Genomic DNA, 23,396 nt, shown 5'->3' on the forward strand with positions numbered 1-23,396 from the left:
AGGTGGGGCAGGGAGGGGCTGGAAGTTCAGGCTCTGAGGTCATCTCCTGGGTGGAATCCTGACTCCACTCACTGCTGTCTGGGGACTTGGGGAAAAACAATTAACCGCCCAATATTAATTCCATAGTAAAGATTGGGCCTTGAGCATAGGATTCCTCATCTTCCTTTTTTATATGATGAAAGTCTTCTTGAGGTCATGCTTGTAAAACACTCAGCAATGTATCTGGCATACACTATGGTCTCAGAAGTGGTTATTATGAATTTTCTAGTGATATGTAGAGGATGATATTGGTCCTGTGGGCAGAGGGGACACTGTGGTCCTTGGTTTGAGGACTCTGAAAGACACCAAGTCCGCTGGTAGTGCTCAAGAGTGAAGAGCATCACAGATGCTTCCTCCCAGGCCCCTTCTATTGGGTAAAATTTACTCTCCACTCCTGACACCCATCTGGTCCTTCTTCTGACCTTAGTAAATTATCAGTTTGAAGCCTTAAGGCTCAGGGCACAGATGGGAGCTAGGACAGGCACACTGGGGAATGAGGAGTAGATTTGCATTCACTGCTCATCAGAGAGCCCACCCAACAAGGATACAAGAATAAAAGAAGTAGATTTGCATGAAGAGCCTCTCCTTCCCATGATAAGAGAGGCCTGAAGGTCCCTCCCCAGCCATGGGCTCAGAGACAGAGCTCTGTGGCAACTCCACCGTGGCCTGGACCCCTCCCCTGCTCACCCTCCTCCGTCTCTGTGCTGCCTCCCAGGGCTCAGCCCCCAAAGGACCAGAGATCAGCCTGGCCCTGAGCTTCAGCTCAGCACAGGGAGTGATGCAGAGTGTGGGGCTCTGGGAATGACCCTCATCCTCATGATTACCTCTCCTGTCCTCTCTTGTAGGCTCTGTGGCCTCCTCCATGCTGACTCAGGAGCCAGTAGGGTCTGTGGCCCTGGGACAGTCAGCCAGGGTAACCTGCCAGGGAGACAACCTAAGAAGCCATGGTACAAACTGGCACCAGCAGAAGCCAGGCCAGGCTCCTGTGCAGGTCATACATGGACAAAATAACCAGCCCTCAGGGCTCCCAGACCAATTCTCTGGCTCCAAGTCAGGAACACAGCCACCCTGACCATCACTGGGGCTCAGGTTGAACATGAAGCTGACTATTACCATCACTCATGGGACAGCAGTGCTACTCATCTCACAATGACACAGACAGATTGGGAAGTGAGATCTAAAGACCTTCACTGTCTGTGTCACCCTCTTTCTCCAGCCATAGCAGGACTGTGGAGACAGCCATGAGCAGGGCTGGCCTGGGTCACCTGCATCGATGTCCTCCAAGCTGCCCTTCCCCCCAGCTCTCCAGGTAGGCTCTGCAGAGAATGAGTCAGGATAGGATTTGGGGCTGGCAGAACCAGGCTGTCCTGCTGTTATTTGGAATGGATGTACCTTGGCTCAAGATGACCTGAGTGGAAGGACAGTAAGAGGGAGACAGCTACTGAGTGCTCATGGTCCCTGAATTTCCTCCTGTGTGTTGACTGAACCCAATGCAGTGCCTCTACTCTGTGGCCCAAATACCCTGGATTATTTCTCTGAACTGCCCGTGTTTAACTGAGACCCTCAAGCCCCAGCTTTGTGCATCCTGATGTTCTGAACATGGAAGCCTTTCATAGTGTGCACTGTGACATCCTTCAGATTCCCGTTTCAGGACTTATGCACCTACCATCCTCCCAGGGCTGCAGGGAGGCCCTGGCTTCTCACAGCTCTTCCCCACCAGAAACTGCCATGCAGTGCAGAGAATAGCTTTGCTCAAAGAATTGCCCATTTAAGAATATGTTTCGGGGGCAATGACTGCCTGATGCCTTAATCTGAAAGTCATGCTTTAATTTAAGACCCTGAATATCAAATTGAAGTGCCTTCTAGCTGAACACTCAATTGTAAAACATTCCCAGTCACACGCCCCACACTTCTTTCCTGAGAATATATCCTGAAACCCTACTGCATGGAATCCTCCCTCTCAGAGTAGGATTCCAGGGAACTTAAAAATTAAAAAAAAAAAAAAAAAACACCAGTCTAGAGGGAAGAATATTGAAGAGGAGAGAGTTAGGGGGTTGCACAAGGAAAGAACTTTGAAGTCTGCAAATATTCATGCACTGAAGAGCACTCCCTCTGAAAGAGAAAGACACTTGAGGGAACACTCCAAAGAGTGTGCATGCGTGCGCACACACACACACACACACACATTCCAGTCACAGAGGAAAGGCCTGAGTTACAGAGCATGAGGTGGACTCATCAGAAGAGCTTCGGCTCAGTATTGGGGAAAATGTCGGACAGACATAGGGCTACTCCACTGTCAACTAAGAAAGTGTAGAAGCAAACTGGGAAAAGTTAAGACAGTTTCCAAGTAACTTTACTGAATCCAAAAATAAAAGACCAAAATAGAGAAGAAAATGCAAAAGGATTATAAACTCAACAAAGAAAAATTCACAATGATTGGCATTCTGTCAATATTTCCTGCAAGGAAAAAAGAAAATATACGCTTTAACACAGAGAAAAATGAATCAATCCAAAGTGGCCAAAAATTGCACACATGATAGACCTTGTAGGCACGAATTTTGGAGCAATTCTTTTTTTTTTCTTTTTTTTTTTTTTGATGGAGTCTCACTCTGTTGCCAGGCTGGAGTACAGTGGCACGATCTCAGCTCACTGCAACCTCCGCCTCCCGGGTTCAAGCGATTCTCCTGCCTCAGCCTCCTGAGTAGCTGGAACTACATGCATGTGCCACCACACCCAGCTGTTGTGTTTTTTTTTTTAATTTTTAGTAGAGACGGGGTTTCACCGTGTTGGCCAGGATGGTCTCGATCTCTTGACCTCGTGATCCACCCGCCTCGGCCTCTCAAAGTGATGAGATTACGGGGGTGAGCCACCGCGCCGACCTTGGAGCAATTCTTATAACTCTTTTCTCCTTCCTCATGAGAATAGAGGATCTATTGAATGTGTTAAGTGGAGAAATGGAAGGCATAAAGCAAGATGCAAGTTAAACTTTTAGAAATGGCCCGTAAATATCTGCATTGAAAAAATACACTGGATGAGACTGATTGCAGATTAGATGCTGTGAAGGAATAGATGAGTGAACTTGAAGATATGGCAATGGAAGTTATGCAAGATGAAGCACAAAAAAAGTGAGGAGAGCATCAGTGAGTTTCAGGACATCTTCAAGCTGACTTACTAGTTATAATTAAAGACATGAAAGGAGATAACATTTGTAGGGGGAGAGGAAAGGTAGAAAAGCCATTTAAAGGAATCATGTCCACAATTTCCCAAATTTGGTGAAAGCTAGAAACCCACTACTCCAAAAAGCTTAACAAGTCACATACACACACACACACAGACGCAAACACACACACACAAATAACACACCACCAACACTCACCATAATGAAATTGCTAAAAACCTATTATAAAGACATACTTTTAAAAGTAGCCATAAAGACATGGTATGTACAGATGAACAACATCATAAAAAGAACAGATTTCTTTTTCTTTTTAAAATTTTCTTAAACATCTGTGGGTACAGAGTAGGTGTATATGTTTGTGGGATACATGAGATATTTTGATACAGGCATTGCCATGTGAAATAGTCACATCATGGAGAGTTGGGTTTCCATCCCCTCAAGCATTTATCCTTTGTGTTACAAACTACTCAATTACACTATTTCAGGTATTTTAAATTGTACAATTAAGTTGCTGACATGTTATCAAATAGTATTGATGTAACTCTGACATGCTATCAAATAGTAGGTCTTATTCATTCTTTCTATTTTATTTACCCATTAAGCGTCCCCTAATAAGAGCAGATTTCTTCTTAGAAGTCATGCAAGCAGGAGGCAGTGGAGCTATATTTATAAAATATTAAAAGAAAAAACTTACTACCAAAACCCATCCACAGACTCAATGCAATCCCTATCAAAATACAAACAACATTCACAGTAGTAGAAAAAAACTCTATAGTTGGTATGGAACCACAAAATCCCCTGAATAGCCAAAGCAATACCAAGCAAAAAGCCCAGGCTGAATATGTCACATTATCTGAATCAAAATATGCTACAAACTACAGTAACCAAAACAAGATCGATGGTATTGGCTTAAAATCAGACACTGAGACTAATACAATGGAATAGAATACCCCAAAATAAATTCATATATTTACAGCCAACTGATTTGCAGCAAAAATGCCAAAAATATACGTTGAGAAAATGACATACTTTTCAATAAATGGCGCTGAGAAAAACTGGATATTCATAGGCAGAACCTTGAAACTAGACTTTTATCTCTCTCCATATAACAATAATCAACTCAAAATTTATTAAAACTCCGAAATATAAGACCCAAAACTATAAAACTACTAGAAGGGAACATAGAGAACACAGGGGAAGTTCTTCAGGACATTGGTCTAGACAAAAATTCCATAGCTAAGACTTCAAAAGCACAGGGAACAACACGAACTAGACATATGGGACTTCATTAAGCTGAAAATCTTCTGAAAAGCAAAGGAAACAATCAACAGAGTGAAGACAACTTCTAGAATGAGAGAAAATATTTGCAAACTATTCAAGTCAAAAGGGCCTAAGATCCAGCATAAGAAAATAAGACAAGGAGCTGAAATAACTCATCAGCATAAAAAACAAATAATACAATTAAAAAGTGGACAAATGATATGAATAGACTTTTCACAGTCAAAGACATACAAATGGTCAACAGGTACATGACAAAATGCTCAATATCACTAATCATCAGGGGTATGCAAATCCAAACCTCCATGAGATATCATCTCATCCCAGTTGGATGGCTATCATCAAGAAGACAAAAAAATAACAAACACTGGTGAGGATGTAGAGAAAATAGAAGACAAAACCACATGGTCATCTCAACAGTCACATCAAATGTTTTCATGCGAGGAAACATTACCATTTGTTGTTTTTCTAGTCTTGCTAGGGCATCATAAAAAGATAAGATTCGTGGTGCCACTATTGGAGAAAATGTTATTACATGCAAAGACTCTGGCTATCCCACACCAAACTACATGAACACTTACTGTTAAATGCTAAAAGAGGCCAGGCACGGTAGCTCACACTCGTAATCCCAGCACTTTGGGAGGCCGAGGCAGGCGGATCACAAGGTCAAGAGATCCAGACCATCCTGATGAAACCCCATCTCTACAAAAATACAAAAATTACTTGTATTTTTGCATGGTGGCACACGCCTGTAGTCCCAGCTACTCGGGAGGCTGAGGCAGGAGAATTGCTTGAACCCGGGAGGTGGAGGTTGCAGTGAGCCAAGATCACGCCACTGTACTCCAGCCTGGCGACAGAGTGAGACTCAGGCAAAAAAAAAAAAAAAAAAAACCTAAAAGATTACAATTCTGCATTTCCAAATGTTCTGGTGGTCAGAGACCACTTCCTTGACAAGTGGTGAGTACGGGGATCTGATGGGATAGGTGGCATTTAGGCAGGTATTGGGTGAAGAATAGTGATATACACAAGAAACTTTCAAAGAGAAAAACACACGGAAGTTGGAACACAGAAGAGAACATAATATGTCTGAGAAATAAGGAAAGTCCAGACTCACTGGAGCTGAGTGAGAACAAGAAAAATGGCATAAGCCATGTATTTCTCTCTGGATATCTCACTAAAATATTGTCTCCTCCCCAACACACCACCCATGTGAATTATAAAAATGCCCGTTTTAAATTTTTGTTTGCATGTCGTGACAGAGTCAAGCACGTGAATCAAGCTGAGTTTGATGAGTCCAGGGCTGTTAAGCTCCGGACCCAGGTGGCCTCAGAAGGACTTGGTGGAACAAGGGCTTGTTGTCAAAATTAGAGGAAGTGAGATTTTCCATTGTGGCTGAGACCAGAGTTTCTTAAATTCCAGTGGACATACAAGGCCCCTTAAGGATCTGGTTAAGATGCAGATGCAGCCTCAGCAGTTCTGGATGTGGCCTCAAATTCTCTGTGTCCGGCAACTCCCAGGTGAGGCTGCTGCTCCTGGTCCTCCCAGGACCACACTTTGAGTGGCTGAACTCTTATTCACCCACCTCACTCAAGCCACGGGTGAGACTCACACAAGGAGGGCACCTTCTAGAAGCACAGGTCACTTCTCACTCCTCCTCTTGTGTCTTAGATCCTTTTCTGTTACTATAAAGAAGTACCCAAGGCTGGGTAATTTATAGAGAAAATAAAAGTTTTATTTGGCAGACAGTTCCAATGGCTGCAGAGTTCAAAATGTGGCATCTGCTCTTGTTGAAGACCTCAGGCTGCTTCCTGTCATGGTGAAAGGTGAAGGCGAGCCAGTGTGTGCTGAGGTCAATGAGGGGAAGGAAGCAAGAGAGAAAGGGAAGATACCAGTCTCATTTAAATAAGCAGCTCTTTTGGAAACAGTGGACATTCACTCACCCCAAGTGAGGGCATTAATCTATTCATGAGAGATCCACTCCCATCACCCTAAAAGCTCCCATTAATTCCCACCCCCAACACTGGGGATCCAATTTCAGCATAAGATTTGCAAGGGATGAAGATCAAAGCCATAGCACCCTGAGGCTTGGTCACACACTTGCTCATCTCCACATTTGTCCCTTCCTTCAGGACCGGGATCCTGACTGCTCTGACTCAGTCTCCGTCTACCTCATGAACACCTGGCAGTCGGTCATCATCTGTTTTGCTGAATCAGCAGCAACACTGGGGGCAACAATTGTGTCTCCTGGTTCCACCAGAGACAGAGTAGAGACCCACACAGCTGAACTGTGAGGTCAAATATTAAAACTAAGAGACATAAGATTGATTCTCAGGCTCCAAGTCTGACAAGTGAGCTTCTTTGAGACTCCCTGGGATCCCATCAGTGACACTGATCACTGTTGCTGTTCCACACATCCCACGTGATGAGGAAGTAAGACCAAAATCCTCCTGAGATTCCTGACTTGTGTCCTGACACCAGGTCTGTTCTTCCCTCCCCTAGAATAAAACATCTCTTAAGCACAAGGCTGAAGAAATGTGGCCTCCTCCTTTCTCCCACAGCTGGTCAAAGTGGATACCTGAGAGAATCGGCTCACTGAGGCCTCTTGGGAACAAAGGCTGGGCTCCTGCCTGTGATCTGTGTACTGAGACACATTCCGGACCTGCCCAGGAAAGGCAAGTATAGATGATGTTTAGTTGTCACAGAGTCCAAGTAGGGACAATTCAGCGGTGTCTTCTTGGGACCCCTGCCTCTGGCTATTTTCATCTACTTTATAATGGGCCAGGGCCATTATTTCCAACTTTTCATATCCTTTTTCTCCTTTCCTCACCAGGTAAGGAGGTGGAGGACAGTTGATGAGGGCTGGCTTATGAGTTACCCCAGGATGCAAATGACTTTGAGGTCAAGCCCATGTGGGGTCAAGCTCAGTCTATAACCAGGGTCTTTTGAGCTCTGGAGGAGCCAGGCATCCCAGCCATCAAAGAGGCCTTGCATTTGCTAATAAATCCTCTTCTTCCAACCCACAGCTTATCTTGGCTGCCTACCCTCATCTCTCTCAGGAAGCAATCCTTTGTTGTTTAACACCAAATTATTCTTACTTGTTCAGTTTAAAAGTCCCTTCCTCAGAAAGGTCATCCGTGGCCTGAAGACAAAATGAGAAGGCTTTGCTGCATTTTCATTTGGGACCTTACATTGCCCCTTCTGCAATGTTCTAACCACACATGGCATCTCCTGTAATGCCTCTCACCACCATTAGCCTCAGTTACGTGTGGGAGGGATTGTGTCTGAGCACAGTAGTGACTGCGTATTTACAGGACAGCGTGATAATTCACTTTTGAAAATGCAGAATGTGCTCATGGAACAGGACAATGTCATACTTTTGGGGCCTGATGAGCATGTCCTTTTCACAGGACCCCCCAGAGCTGCCCATGCATCCGGAAGGTACCATTCTACTCTATGCAAAATGATGGGGCATTTCTATATTGCAGTTTCTTAGGGTTCCTTAGAAAGAGACCACCCCCAACACAGAGCTGCACACCTAGTGACCACTTACTGTCAATTCCTCAATGCTGTCTCCAAGTCTCACCATGCACAAGGGAGGAACACAGAGACCCTGGATTCCTAGAGACTTGCATTTCTTGGATGAACAAATCTGGGGTTTGGTTGGTGGCAGAGAGCTCAGGGCTCATGTGTGAGCATCACCTGATGCTTCCTCCAGGGTCAGAGTCCAGCCCCTACCCTGGAAGGATGAAAGATATTGTCCACAGAAGTGGTATAAAGGTAACAGCATCGAGGACGGAGCTGCCTCTTGAAATGGGCTATTGCTTTGCACAACGCTGGAGACCTAAATTATGTTGACTATAATGGAAGAGTAGTCCCTGCGGATGGCCTCTAATTGGGTGGAAGAAAGCAGAGGGTCTGCGTCTGAGAGAGCAGCAATGGGCAGATTCAGCACAGGAATGGGCAGAGCAGCAACCAAGGGTACCTGAGCAGCAATGGCCCCAGGAGAGGCCTGGCACCTGCCGGAAGTGACATTGGAGACAGAGAAACATCTAAGACTTAAGGCTTCTCTTTCCGTGCAATCCCCCACCCCACAGTTTATGTGTCACAGATATTGGCACCTCCTTACTGTAAGGGGTCATATGAATAATACAGTCCTCAGGGGCATGGGTTCGAGGGGCAGCCAGGTTTATCCTCGAAGCCCACTTCTGTTACCTGCAGCTGTGTGGCTGTAAGCAAGGCATTTCATCTCTCAGAAAACCATCCTAATGAGAGGTTAAGAACCTCTGAGAAAAAAACTTAGACAAGAATTGACAGTAATTCTTCGCTATTGAGGCTGCAGGGATGTAACTTAATCATGTTTGTAAAGTGCATAACACAGACCCTGACATGCCCCAGCTGCTCCTGAGTTGGCAGCAATTATTCCTGACATCACTCATGAGAATTGGACCTGGAATGGGGATGGAGGGAAGGCAGTGCAGAGGGTTTCAGAGGGTTAGGAAAAGAGAGACTTTAATGATTTAAAATGAAGGCCTAGGAGTGGAGACAAGCGTCCTGGGACATTCTCCTGCCAACTCTCACAATGTCTCAGAGACTGTTCCAAGGTGAAGTCTACTAGAGAGCTAAGGGAGGAGTTTGCAGAATCAAGGTTTGCAATGTCATGCATGAGGGGGCAGAGAGTCAGCGGGAGGGAAGACAGCTGAGCTCATCTGAAGGGTATTTATGGTTTTCTGGCCCTAGAGTCCTTGGCCATCTCTCTATGACCAGGGCCTCAGATAAGCAGAGAACTTATCTGCTTCTCTCCTCCAACGATAGTTCCTGGTTATCCTGAGCCCAGGTCAGTGCAGCTGTGGCCTTTGCATTCTACAAGCCCATTTCTCTCCTCTTTGTGCTCAATGGACTGACCTGGAGGAAACAGTAGGAGATTCCCCTGCTCTCTGTCCCCAGGGTCCTTTCCTTTCAGTGGCACCAGCCCAGCCCTGATGTCCATCCATCTGTGCCTGCCCAGTCAGGCCTCCATGCTGCCCCCTGTAATGGCCACAGGTCAAAAACTGATTGTCAGTCTTGAGCAGATTGTCCTGACTCTTTCTGCAAAACTGAGCCTCTCACCCAGCACCAGGACGTCACAAGCAAGGCCAGCTGTAGGAAGGCAAGTAGGGGAGTAACGTGCATCACAGAGTCTGGACAAGACAAAGTAGTTCTGCTGGGACACATCCTGGTGATGTTTCTCAGGATGGTTCAGGTCCCTGCAATTGCAGGCCCAGAGAACAGGACTGCAGGCTGGAAGATGTGCTCCCTTTCTCCTGTACACAAAACAGTGCCATGTGTGCATGTGAGTAAATGCATATGCCTGTGTGCTTGTGTGTGTGCACCTGTGTAAATGCATATGCCTGTATGTGAGAGTGTGTGTAAATGCATATGCTGTGTGTGTGTGCATGTGTGTAAATGCATATGCCTGTGTGTGCATGTGTGTAAATGCATATGCTGTGTGTGAGTGTGTGTGCATGTGTGTAAACGCATATGCCTGTGTGTGCATGTGCATGTGTGTAAATGCATATGCTGTGTGTGTGTGCATGTGTGTAAATGCATATGCCTGTGTGTGTATGTGTGCATGTGTGTAAATCCATATGCCTGTGTGTGAGTGTGTGTGCATGTGTGTAAATGCATATGCCTGTGTGCTGGTGTGTGTGCATGTGTGTAAATCCATATGCCTGTGTGTGAGTGAGTATGCATGCGTGTAAATGCATATGACTGCGTGTGAGTGTGTGTGCATGTGTGCAAATACATATGCCTGTGTGCTGGTGAGTATGCATGTGTGTAAATGCATATGCCTGTGTGTGCATTGTGTAAATGCATATACCTCGTGTGTGTGCACGTGTGTAAATGCATATGCCTGTGTGTGAGAGTGTGTAAATGCATGTGCTGTGTGTGAGTGTGTGCATGTGTGTAAATGCATATGCTTGTGTGCTGGTGTGTGCACATGTGTGTAAATGCATATGCCTTTGTGTGAGTGTGTGCATGTATGTAAATGCATATGCTGTGTGTGTGTGTGCATGTGTGTAATGCATATGCCTGTGTGTGTGCATGTGTTTAAATGCATATGCTATGTGTGTGTGCATGTGTGTGTGAGTGTGTGCACGTGCATGTGTGTGTGCATGTGTGTAAATGCATATGCTGTGTGACTGTGTGTGCATGTGTGTAATGCATATGCCTGTGTGTGAGTGCGTGTGCATGTGTGCACATGTGCATGTTAGGGTTGCCAGGGAGTGCTTCAAGTATCGAATGTCCCAAATTCACAACTTTTCTATTTTCCTCACTTACCTCCTCCCTGACACATGCTTCTCAGTTAAATGAGTTCATATGCGCAAGGCCTACAAACAGGCAAGGCATGGACCATAGTCAGTGCTGAGTCAGTGTCATCAAATATTGTTATGCTTATATAGAACCTTGTCCAGGGTGGGCCAAATGTATGCCCCTGTCTTGTCCTGACAGAGCAGCAGAAAGGGAGACTGAGACAAAACAATGGCCAGGGCCCTGGCAACACGGAGACACCTTCCCACCCCTGTGAGCTTCACAGACAACCCTGGGTATGGGATTCCTGTCATTCCTTTAAGATTGTTCAAATAAACAGTGACAATCACTCTCATATGATATATGAGAAGAAGAAGAATTCCATATGAACCAAACCCATGACGCCCACACTGAAGCCTGCCAAGTTCTCTCCAGTCGAGCCCAATGGAGGGAGCATTTTCATGGGGACTTTTGAGAGTATGGAGAAGACCTGAGGAAACCAGGCTCAGCTGTGGGCTCCAGAGGCAAAGCTCTGGGATGTCTCCCCATGGCCTAGACCCTTCGCCTGCCACCTCTTCTCACTCTTTGCACAGATGCTTCCCCCAGGCTAAGCCCCCACAGGACCCTAATCCTAGTCCTGACCCTGAGCTCAGCCCAGGTGATGCTTCAGGAGATGGGACCCTGAGAATAAGCCCTAAAGTCTCCTCAACCTGCAGGCTCTGTAGTCTCTTAAAGACTCAGGTACCTCCAGTAGAGTTGGCCATGAGACATCTGTCCCTCTAACTGCTCAGGTGCAGGCAACAGTGCAGAGAGAAACAACAGCCCAGGCCAGGCCCTACACTCAAAGCAGCCCCCAATCCCCACAGATCCTCCAGCTCTAACCTGGGGTACAGGCCCCACCTCTGCAGGTTGAGGTGGGCTCCTCAGCATTGCTAGGCCATGATGGGGGATGGCAGTGTGTCCATGGGACACAGCCCTGCTGCCTGCCTGGCCCTCATGCCCCGTCCCTCCCCACCCTGGTTAAGCTCTGCCCCAAAGGGCCCAGGTTCATAACTCAGGACACCTGGATGGGCTCTTGGACTTGCCCCCACTGCTCTCTGTTCTCCTGAGCCACTTAGTTTCTTTTGGCCACAGTGTTACCTGCTGCGAAGTGAGGAGGCTTATACTGAACTGAAGAAGCTCTTTTCTTCATTCAAAATTAAAAGATAGAAAAACAATGGAAGTCATACGAATGGGGGGATGTCATTTAATGGGCTTCAGTGGGCTTCAGACATGGAATTTCTTGTCTTTCCTCTGCAGAGATTCCAAGAAAGGGACTCAAAAAGAGCTTGCTTTCTATATGGTGGGAACAGCAGCTGCCAGCTAAGAATAAGCAGGAGAGTCCCAGTTTCATCAGGAAAATAGACTAGGCTAGTACGGAAATCCTCCCTGCAGAAACTCTGAGAAGTGTGGAATGAAATAAACATAAACATGAAATTAATCTGCCAACGATGGTGATGTTAGCTCACAACTAAGCTGCAGTGCCAGAAACATGCGGTGATTGCAGTGAATCATAGCTGCTCTTACTGGGTGGGAGGTGCACCAGTTTGCTTCCTAAGTGCATAGAAAGCCTGGGTCCGTGTAGGATGGCATGCACGTCTCTCTGGACTTTGAAAGCTTGGCAGAAGAGCTTCAGTAGACTTACTCTAATTAGTCCTGACGGAACAAAACCACTAGAGTAGGGCATTTCAACCCTGAGACACTTCTATAGCAATTGCTCCTGCCCCACATCCCTGCACTGCATGTGTGACCTCTCTGTGGTGGGCTGGGCAGGGCAGATTGGGCCACACTGGCACAGAATGGGGCTGGACTCTCCGGTCCTCAACTTCTGAGGTGACAGGTGCTGTGGGGTCACCTGGAAGGAAAAAGCTCCTGGGCTGAGTCTCCTCCACCAGTTGGGGGCAGCAGGGCTGCAGCCAGGAGCAGTGAGGAGAGAGGCTGGGGCTGCCCAGCTGGGGAAAAGAGGAAGGCCAGCCTGAGGTTCAACAGGTGTCCAAGAATCAGTCTTCAGACTGAAAGTGAAGACAGTTCATCCTATCCCCTCAGGCTGCAGTGACCACGCTCTGAGGGTCAGACTCATATAGCGTTACCCCAGGACACTGACAGAAGCCTGGCACAGTGAAGGCCTCACCTGGGAAATGCTGCTGGAGGAGTCTGGGCCCAGGTGTCAGCTTGGGCAGCTTCCTTAGGAAGGGGACTCCCTGGGAGAAGTCCTGAGGTCGAGGTGCTCTAGGAGGGGCACAGTGTGAGGTGACGGGGCTCCCAGGGCCTGGGTTCTTCACCCAGGATGGCTGCCTGAGCCTCCTGCCACTCTCAGGGCCTTGTCCTGCCCTGTCCAGCAGTGTCCTGGGGAGCTGAGCCCTCTGTCGTGGGCACTTCCAGATACACCCTGCCTACCCTCCCTCTGCCTTTCCTTCCAGCTCCAGGCAGACTCTGACTCAAGGGCAGCTCCTGTGCTTAGGGGAGTCTCAGGTGGGTGGCGTGAAGTATTTGGGGCCCTGGTCCCTGCATGGGGCATCACCAGCCTCATTGAGGAGACACTCTCCAGAGGGACGGGGATTCTCACCTGCCTCAGGCCACAGCTCTGACCCTGGACCTGTCCATGCTCAGTGACAGGACAATAACCAGGAACCTGACTGGAGTAACCAGGGACTACCCATCCTCTGGAGCTCACATGCTGTGCAGAGACCATGACCCTGGGACCCTGGGACCTTGGAACCGTGACAGAATCCATGGGGCCTAAAGTTAGATTCTCAGTCCACTATGGTTTTCTGCTGCTTTTTGCAAGTTTACATAAAACATTGATGAGAAAAACATACATAAATAACAGACGAGCTGAGGGTGCCAATTGCTTATCTCTTGTGGCAATGAGGGAATGGTATAGAAGGAGCAGCACCATGGCTGAAAAGAGACCAGAGGCCCTGTTGACTCCACAAGGGTGTGTGGTTGCTTAAATGACCCAAATATTCCTACTGAATAATTAGCAAGTGTCCCAATGACCCAGCACAGCATTTAGATGAAATGAACAAGAGGGGACTGAGTCTGAGGGACCAGGAGGAGGAAGATCATGGGTCCCTGGGCCACCTGCTGCTGAGTCAGGTGTCAGCATGATCTCTCGGCAGGGCCCAGCTCAGCCCCATGGCCAACCTCCTGGAAGGTTCACAGCTCTGCTGAGCCTGGCCCAGGACAGACCCCAGGTCAACGAGGTTTGGGACAGTGGTCATGAAGTCAATTCCCAAGAAGGTGACTGCGATCACAGGGCTTCAAGGCTGCAGCTGATTTTCTAACCAGAGATCCTGTTTCTTCTTCTTCCTCTTGTCGCCTGTGCTGCCCCCACAGCTGGTTTGGGTGACATCTCTCCAGGAGGAGTCCCAGAGGAAGTAAATTTGCATAAACACCAAACACTGACTACCCCAAAAAGCCTGAGAGAGAATAAGAGAGGCCTGGGGAGCCTAGCTGTGCTGTGGGTCCAGGAGGCAGAACTCTGGGTGTCTCACCATGGCCTGGATCCCTCTACTTCTCCCTCTCCTCACTCTCTGCACAGGTGCTGTCCCCAGGCCCTGCTCCAGGCCCTGCTCCAGTCTTATTCCCCACAGATCCCAAGTTGAGCCAGCCCTGAATCCTGAGCAAAGCCCAGACACAGCCTCTGGGTGCGACTCCTGGGAATGGGTCCTTTGTCTTCAAGCCCCCTCTCTTGTTCTTCCTTGCAGGCTCTGAGGCCTCCTATTAGCTGACACAGCCACCCTCGGTGTCAGTGTCCCCAGGACAGACGGCCAGGATCACCTGCTCTGGAGATGCATTGCCAAAGCAATATGCTTATTGGTACCAGCAGAAGCCAGGCCAGGCCCCTGTGCTGGTGATATATAAAGACAGTGAGAGGCCCTCAGGGATCCCTGAGCGATTCTCTGGCTCCAGCTCAGGGACAACAGTCACGTTGACCATCAGTGGAGTCCAGGCAGAAGACGAGGCTGACTATTACTGTCTATCAGCAGACAGCAGTGGTACTTATCCCACAGTGACACAAGCAGACAGGGAAGTGAGACATAAACCCCTCCCCCTCTATTTCATCCTCTTCCTCCTGCCCCAGGAGGACTGTGGACAAAGCCATGAGCAGGCTTGGCCCAATTCACCCAAATCTGAACCCCCAGGCTGCCCTTCCCTCCAGCTCTCCAGGCAGGCGCTGCAAAAGAGTCAGTCTGGAGTGGATTTGTGCCTGGCAGGCCAGGCTGTCCTGTGTTTCTTTGCCTGGGGTTTGAGTTGTCGATGGAGGGTCTGACTGGAAAGACAGACACAGGGAGACATCCATGCAGGCATGTCCAGAGGGACATGGGGAACTCCCAGGTCTCAGTTCAGTGCAGTCATTGTTGAATCCTCTGGGAAAGCATTCCTCTAGTGCATCTAAGACCTCCAGACCCACAGAGCCTGAGATCAGGAGGAGAGAATGTTAAATTTTTGCTAATGGATCACTGAAGACATTTTTGAGTGGAGCCACTACAATTTACTCCTTGATTCTGGACTCATGGATCCTGAGCATGGGAGAAACAGCACCATCTATTGGGCACTGATGCACAGCACATGCCCCATCCTGAAAGACATTGCCCAACCCTACACATACTTGCCACTTGTCTGGTACAGTAATGGTGTCTCTAAGCAGTCATTAAACCATTCATATAAGCCACATGTCTCAGAATGTTTGGGACAAGAGTAAGAATCTTGATTGCCAGAAGAAAAGGCCCATAGCCCTTTATTTGCAGTGAAATGAATTCCTTGGTCAGAACCTCCTGTGGAATACCATCATGATGGGTGCATCATTCTGTAATCCAGAGATAACAGTTTTGGCAGAAGCATTGCTGCCAATGAAAGCAAATCCTCTGTAGAATAAATGTCAATTCTAGTAAGAAAAAAGAGCTATTCCTGCCATGATGGAAGAGTGCAAACGAAATTAATATTAAGCAGGCCCCTGGCTGTTTTCCACAGAGAAAGTCATCCTATAGGGATCTCTGTGTTAGTCTCTGCTGTTGGCAGATGGTCACTCAGCAGTGGCTACAGCCAGGCCAGCTCCAGTTAGTGGAAATCCACATTGATGAGCCCATAGACAGCCTCCATCCCTGCCACCATGGGCGCTTTTTTTTATGGAGCCCATTGGGCATTGACAAGAGTGGTTGAGGGAGGCTGCCTGATGTCCACAGAACAAGTCACCCTACTCACCCGATTAGCAAAATCACTTCATTTTCACAGAAGACTTGGTGAGTATTGACATATGGAAAAAATTCTCATACTTTCTGCCCACCGGAGGAGGTCTATTCACACATCTCTCCCCCTGACGTATTTGTGATCAATATTCTCATTGTGTCTCTCTCAAGTCCCTGAACATCCTTGAGCATCTTTCAAGACCCTGAGTCACAACCCGTGAATTAGGAACCTCTGCCCAACTCTTGGCAGGTGACATGAGCCAATTGCACTGCTTAAAATTCTACTTTAATGAGAATGTTCCTCCAACACTGCTGTTCAGGGATTCTCAGAGGCCAGGTGGAGTACTAGCACTGTCCACACCAGTAGTGGCTGCATGTCCTGCAGAAAACTCTGTAACCCCAGCCTAAGTGCCTCCTCCTAGGCAGCTGATCTCAGGGAGCCCCTCAGGACGTCAAGGCTGTAGGGTGAGAGGAAGACATGGTGCAGGGCTCCGGTCATGTCTATTTGGCCAACTCTTCATGAAACTTACTTGGGCCTCGTGACCTAGGCCCTCAAGTCACAAATACATCCCTGCCATGTGATTGAGGAGCTGCTGGAAATGGCCAACCGGGACTGTGGTTCAGACCAAACCTAGCATACTGGCAACTTGGGTCCCATGGTGAGCTGTGTGGCCACAATCACACAGAGCCTCTGCTGAGGCCCAGGAGCCTTCGCAGTCTTTCTCAAATGGAGCTTTCTGCTCATTCAAAAAAATAAGTAGAGGAAGGCTGGGACCCCAGGACCACTTAGACCATGCACATGATCTTGTCTGATTATTCTGAATCCTTGCACGCTCAGCTATGCATTATGGTAACCAAGCCACAGTGTCTTTGGCAATAAAATGCCACTACTTGGCCCCCACCTACCCTGGGATCCCCTCAACCACATCTTGCTACCCAAAACAGGTTTCACCTCCACTGAGAGAAATTTATTTTTATATTGAGAAGAGGAAAGATTAATTATTTCAATTGTGAAAATTTTATAGGACAGTAATGTGAAAATATTTTAAAAGACACTTTACAAAGAGTGAAAGACCTTCCATTAAACCACTCAATATATGACACTGTAATTGGCCTGCCCAAACCCTAAGTTCAGCTCCGGGTTGGGACCTTCTGGGAATGGACCCTTCATCCTCATGCCCTCCTCTCCTCTCCTCTCCTCTTCTGTCAGCCCTGTGCCTCCTATGTGCAGAGACAGCTGGTCTCAGTGTTGGTGGCCCTGGGACTGACAACCATGAGCACATACTCTGGAGATAACCTTGAGATAAACATGCATTAAGGAACCAGCAGACGCCAGGCCAGGCCATGGTGCTGGTCATCTAGTATAACAGCAACTGACCCTCAGGGACATCTGCCCAATTCTTAGGCTCCAACTCAGGGAACATGGCCACTATGGCCATTAATGGAGCCCAAGCCCAGGAAGAGACTGACTATTGCTGAGCTGCAGATGATAACAGTGGGAGCAGCTGGCATGGACTCATAGTAACACAGAGAGACAGGGACTAGCCACAGAACTGTCCCATCTCGGCCTGGCTCTCAATCTCATCTGCCCTGTGAGCAGCTGAAGGTCAGGCCTCAGGGTCAGGTGTCCTCTCTGGTCTTAACCTGGCCCCTGCAGGGCTGGTGATTCTGAGCAGCTTTTCCATCCTCTCAGGGCCTGCATGTGTCCAGTGAGGAGTGAGTGGACAGGGGGAAGCTGGTTGGAGCTGCAGGGACCTCTGTCAGGTTTGTGGTGTACATGAAAGGTTTAGGAATCCACACAATAGCACATGGCCCCAGATGTAATCACGCATCACACAGGGGAGGAAAGGGCTGTCGCAGAGGGTACAGTCCTGTGGAATTTCTCTTTTCCTTGGGTATAACCAGCTTAGTGGAAGCTCCAGAGGCTGTGTCTCCTCTGGTTTCCAGATGAGTTCAGTTGACCTTCGCATTCTAATGGGGTGCCTGAGGCCTGAGGAGGACTGGAGACCCAGCCCCTTTTGGCCCCAGGGCCCTTTCTGTGCTGACATTTCACAGAAACTGAAGAGGAAGAAAAGACACTACCTTTGTCCCCACCTGGGGACTGTCTTCAGGGTACACTGATCTCCCATGGCCCCCAAAGTCCCATCACCTTCCCCAAGTAGGTCAGACCTGACTGGATGTCCCTCTAGTGCCCTGATAGTGTGGATTTTATCTTTGGGCTCTGGGCTGCTTTCTGAGGAGCTCACTAAGAACCCTTGATGCCAAGCCCAGGACCTGCCCCTCTGCTCCATGTCCCGGGGGCTGCAAGTATGACAGGAAGGTCCTGCTGGGTGAGGATGGTGCCCTTTTCCAGAAGAGATGTCTGATTCCAGTCTCTAGGGCCAGGTTTGTTGGGCTTTTTTTCTCACTTGGAAGGTCTCAGTCTCTTTATTACCTTCTTTAAAAGTACAATTGGTTTAATCGTGAAATCATGTGCATACACTAAAGTTTACAGACTATGGTCATCAGCACATATGTATACTCTTTCTGGATGGGACAACTGTGGACACGGCCATACTGGGGTCTCTGTCTCTCTCATTATCACAAAGGAGGATACCAACAGCTCTCTCCTATGCAGACCGTAGTCATGTTTCCCAATTGCACAAGAATGTCTCTTACAGTTGTTTAATTTCCTTCCTGGCCAGGACCCTTAAGTTTCCCATGCTGATACTTGGTTGCTATTTCTCTCTGATTCAACATTTTTCCAACAGTATTGCTTGGAACCCAAGGCTTATGAAACACTTTACCAAAAGTTCCACAAGAAAAGCTCAAGTTTCTCATGCACCATTGGACCAGGTTCATTGCGTGCAGTAGGACCTTGCCCACGGGGTGGGCAGCCCCATTTCCTGACAGTAGAGACAGGCTGGAGGTGGGTGCCAAGCAGAGGGCACAGTGGGGTATGCCCAGGCCTAGAGAGTCACAGAGACACAGGCACTACACAGCAGAAGCACTAAGGGCCAGGAGCTCACTCAGGTGAGAGACTTCAGCAGATCTTTCTCTCCTGAGCAAATCAGGCACAAAAAAAATTAAGTTCCTGCCATCAGCATGCACAAACAAGAACAATCATCTCTTCAGCTGAGCCCCGCTGTCCAGGGAAGCAAAAGTCTCTGAGCCCAGGCCCACGTGAGGGTGGGGTGAGGAGAGGAGCTCAGGATGCAGATTTTCATGGAGGCCCCGCCCTCCTCTGAGGCAGAGGGGATAAGACAGGGCTGGGGCAGGCCCAGTGCTGGGGTCTCAGGAGGCAGCACTCTCGGGACGTCTCCACCATGGCCTGGGCTGTGCTCCTCCTCGCCCTCCTCACTCAGGACACAGGTGACACCTCCAGGGAAAGGGCTTCTGGGACCTCTGGGCTGATCCTTGGCTCCTGCTCCTCAGGATCACCTCGGCCCAGCACTGACTTCTAAAGTGTGTTTCTTCCTTTTTCCAGGATCCTGGGCTCAGTCTGCCCTGACTCAGCCTCCCTCCGTGTCTGGGTCTCCTGGACAGTCAGTCACCATCTCCTGCACTGGAACCAGCACTGACATTGGTAGTTATAACACTGTCTCCTGGTACCAGCAGCACCCAGGCAAAGCCCCCAAACTCATGATTTATGATGTCCGTTGGCGGCCCTCAGGGGTTCCTGATCGCTTCTCTGGGTCCAAGTCTGGCAACACGGCCTCCCTGACCATCTCTGGGCTCCAGGCTGAGGACGAGGCTGATTATTCCTGCTGCTCATATGCAGGTAGTAGCACTTTCCACAGTGGTCCAAGTTCATGGGGAACTGAGACCAAAACCTGCCCAGGGCCTTCAGACTTCCTCCTTGCTCTGAAGATGCTTCCTCACCCGGTGCAAGGGGCTTGCTGCAGCACGGCCTTGAGAATTCTTCTCTCTCAGCTCCTTCCCTTTCCACCATGAATTCCAACAGGAAACCTGCCCTGTGGTTTCTCATCCAGGACAGGGACAGCTTCCTGATGCTTGTGTGCTGTGGTCCCTGAATGTGCAACTCTTCCCAGCTCTTCAAATGCAGGGACAGTGATGAGGAGCTGCCTGATTGGTGCAGTCACTGCTTTTTTCAGGGATGTCTTCACCCTACATGCATCACCATCCCCTACACTGTGGGTAGAATTTTAGCAACTACAGTCTAATGGTTATCGCCACAACTTTGATCTTAGAAATAACGGTGCAGTGAACATCCCTATGCAGCCTCCTTTGAGTTCCTATGTGAATACGACCACAGGATTCATTTCTAAAAGTGAAATTGCGGGTCAGAAAGATGTGTGTTTGTGATTTTCACCCATTGTTGTCAGATTCCCCTCCAGAGGGATTGTACCAATTTTCAATGCCAGCTGGAAGTACTTGTTCAGAGTATATTGTTGAATGTGGAAATTTTTGCCAACTTATCAGAGTGAAAAATGGTAACTTGTTACAGTTTTATTTTTCAGTCTCCCATTCTGCTTAAGGTTGGGCCTTTTCACAAATAGTTCAGTACTCTTCATTTTTCAGGATTTGGTAAACTTTTAAAAAAATATCCAGATAAGAAGAATTTTAGTCTTTGTGGCCAGACACGGTGGCTCATGACTGTAATCCCAGCATTTTGGAAGACTAAGATGGGTGAATCGCTTGATCCCAGGAGTTTGGGATTAGCCTGGGCCACACAGTGAACCCTCATCTCAATTAAATTAAAGAAAATAAAAATAATTTTTTAAAAAAGTCTTTGTGGTCCAAGGATCAACTTTGGGGATATTACCTATGGACTTATAGCACCATTTACAATGCAAGCATTTAAAATGATAACAACCATTGTCAGCTGCAGAACTAATTTGACTCCATCAAAAGAAAAAGCTAAAAGATTATAATTCTGCATTTCCACATGTTCTGGTGGTCAGAGACCACTTCCTTGACAAGCAGTGAGTACGGGGATCTGAAGGGTAGTTAGCATTTAGGCAGGTATTGGGTGAAGAATAGGGATATACACAGAAAACTTTCAAAGAGAAAAACACACAGAGATTGGAACACAGAAGTGAACATAATATGTCTGAGAAATAAGGAAAGTCCAGACTCACTGGAGCTGAGTGAGAACAAGAAAAATGGCATAAGCCATGTATTTCTCTCTGGATATCTCACTAAAATATTGTCTCCTCCCCAACACACCACCCGTATGAATTGTAAAAATGCCCGTTTTTAATTTTTTTTTTTTTTTTGGCATATCATGACAGAGTCAAGCATGTGAATCAAGCTGAGTTTGATGAGTCCAGGGCTGTTAAGCTCCAGACCCAGGTGGCCTCAGAAGGACTTGGTGGAACAAGGGCTTGTTGTCAAAAGCAGAGGAAGTGAGATTTTCCACTGTGGCTTAGACCAGTTTCTTAAATTTCCGTGGACACACAAGGCCCCTTAAGGATCTGGTTAAGATGCAGATGCAGCCTCAGCAGTTCTGGATGTGGCCCCAAATTCTCTGTGTCCGGCAACTCCCAGGTGAGGCTGCTGCTGCTGGTCCTCCCAGGACCACACTTTGAGTGGCTGAACTCTTATTCACCCACCTCACTCAAGCCACGGGTGAGACTCACACAAGGAGGGCACCTTCTAGAAGCACAGGTCACTTCTCACTCCTCCCCTTGTGTCTTAGATCCTTTTCTGTTACTATAAAGAAGTACCCAAGGCTGGGTAATTTATAGAGAAAATAAAAAGTTTATTTGGCGGACAGTTCCAATGGCTGCAAAGTTCAGGATGTGGCATCTGCTCTTGTTGAAGACCTCAGGCTGCTTCTAGTCATGGTGAAAGGTGAAGGGGCGCCAGTGTGTGCAGATGTCAATGGGGGAGAGGAAGCAAGAGAGAAGACAAAGATGCCAGGCTCTTTTTAATAACCAGCTCTTTCAGAAACAGGGGAATTCACTCACCCCAAGTGAGGGCATTAATCTATTCATGAGAGATCCACTCCCATCACCCTAAAAGCTCCCATTAGTTCCCACCTCCAATACTGGGAATCCAATTTCAACATAAGATTTGGAGGCGACAAAGATCAAAGCCATAGCACCCTGACGTTTGGCCACACACTTGCTCATCTCCACATTTGTCCCTCCCCTCAGGACTAGGGTCCTGACTGCTCTGACGTAGTCTCCCTCCACCTTATGGGCACCTGGCAGTCGGTCATCATCGGTTTTGCTGAATCAGCAGCAACATTGAGGGTAACAATTGTGTCTCCTGGTTCCACCAGAAATAGAGTAGAGCCCCACACAGCTGAGGTGTGGGGTCAAAAATTAAAACTAAGAGACATAAGACTCATTCTCAGGCTCCAAGTCTGGCCAGTGAGCTTCTTTGAGACTCCCTGGGATCCCAGCAGTGACACTGATCACTATTGCTGTCCCACACATCCCAAGTGATGAGGAAGTAAGACCAAAACCCTCCTGAGATTCCTGGCTTGTGTCCTGACACCGGGGCTGTTGGGATTCCTGTCTTTCCCTCAAGATTGTTCAAATAAGCAGTGACAATCACTTCCATATGAGATATGAGGAGAGAATAATTCCATATGAACCAAATCCACGAAGCCTACACTGAAGCCTGCCAAGTTCTCTCCAGTCCAGCACGATGAAGGGAGCATTTTCATGGGAACTTTTGGGAATATGAGGGGAGCCAGGCTCAGCTATGGGTTCCAGAGACAAAGCTCCTGATGTTTCTCCCCGGCCTTGATCCATCACCTGCTACCTCTCCTCGCTCTTTCCACAGACACTGCCCCAGGCTAAGCCCCCACAGGACCCTAAGCCTATTCCTGACCCTGAGCTCAGCCCAGGTGATGCTTCAGGAGATGGGATCCTGAGAATGAGCGCCAACATCTCTTTAACCTGAGGTGTGGGGTCATGAGACACCTGTTGGCCATAAGACACCTGTCCCCCACCTGCTCAGGAGACAGTGGAGCAGGCAACAGTGCAGAGAGAACCAGCAGGAGCCAGGCCAGGCCCTGCATCCAAAGCAGGCCCCAATCCCCACAGATTCTCCAGCTCTAGCCTGGGGTACAGCCCCCACTTTCTGCAGGCTGAAATGGGCTTCTCAGGATGGACAGGCCATGATGGGGGATGGCAGTGTGTCCACAGGACACAGCCCTGCTGCCTGCCTGGCCCTCATGCCCACTCCTTCCCCACCCTGGTTAATCTCCACCCAAAAGGGCCCAGGATCAGAACTCAGGACACCTGGATCAGCCCCTGGACTTGCCCCCACTGCTTTCTGTTCTCCTGAGCCACTTAGTCTCTTTTGGCCTCAGTGTTACCTGCTGTGAAGTGAGGAGGCTTATACTGAACTGAGGAAGCTCTTTTCTTCATTCAAAATTAAAAGACAGAAACAATAAAGTCATGTGAATTAAAGCTTTCTAAGAG

General features: G+C 48.1%; 1 protein-coding gene and 2 gene segments (V, D, J or C); all 3 read left to right on the top strand.

The window, feature by feature from the left end:
- LOC129395163 (immunoglobulin lambda-1 light chain-like) overlaps window positions 1-23,396 on the top strand; it is a 735,232-nt gene that overhangs the window by 453,299 nt on the left and 258,537 nt on the right. The gene's annotated exons all lie outside the window — the stretch shown is intronic.
- Window positions 14,321-15,988, top strand: LOC129395182 (immunoglobulin lambda variable 3-25-like). The segment is given in 3 exon segments: window positions 14,321-14,366; window positions 14,533-14,858; window positions 15,848-15,988. Coding segments are annotated over 3 exon segments (513 nt in total).
- On the top strand, window positions 19,288-22,872 carry LOC129395181 (immunoglobulin lambda variable 2-11-like). The segment is given in 4 exon segments: window positions 19,288-19,365; window positions 19,481-19,878; window positions 21,505-21,585; window positions 22,753-22,872. Coding segments are annotated over 4 exon segments (645 nt in total).

Source organism: Pan paniscus, chromosome 23 (genome assembly GCF_029289425.2).
Source record: "Pan paniscus chromosome 23, NHGRI_mPanPan1-v2.0_pri, whole genome shotgun sequence".
NCBI lineage: Eukaryota > Metazoa > Chordata > Mammalia > Primates > Hominidae > Pan > Pan paniscus.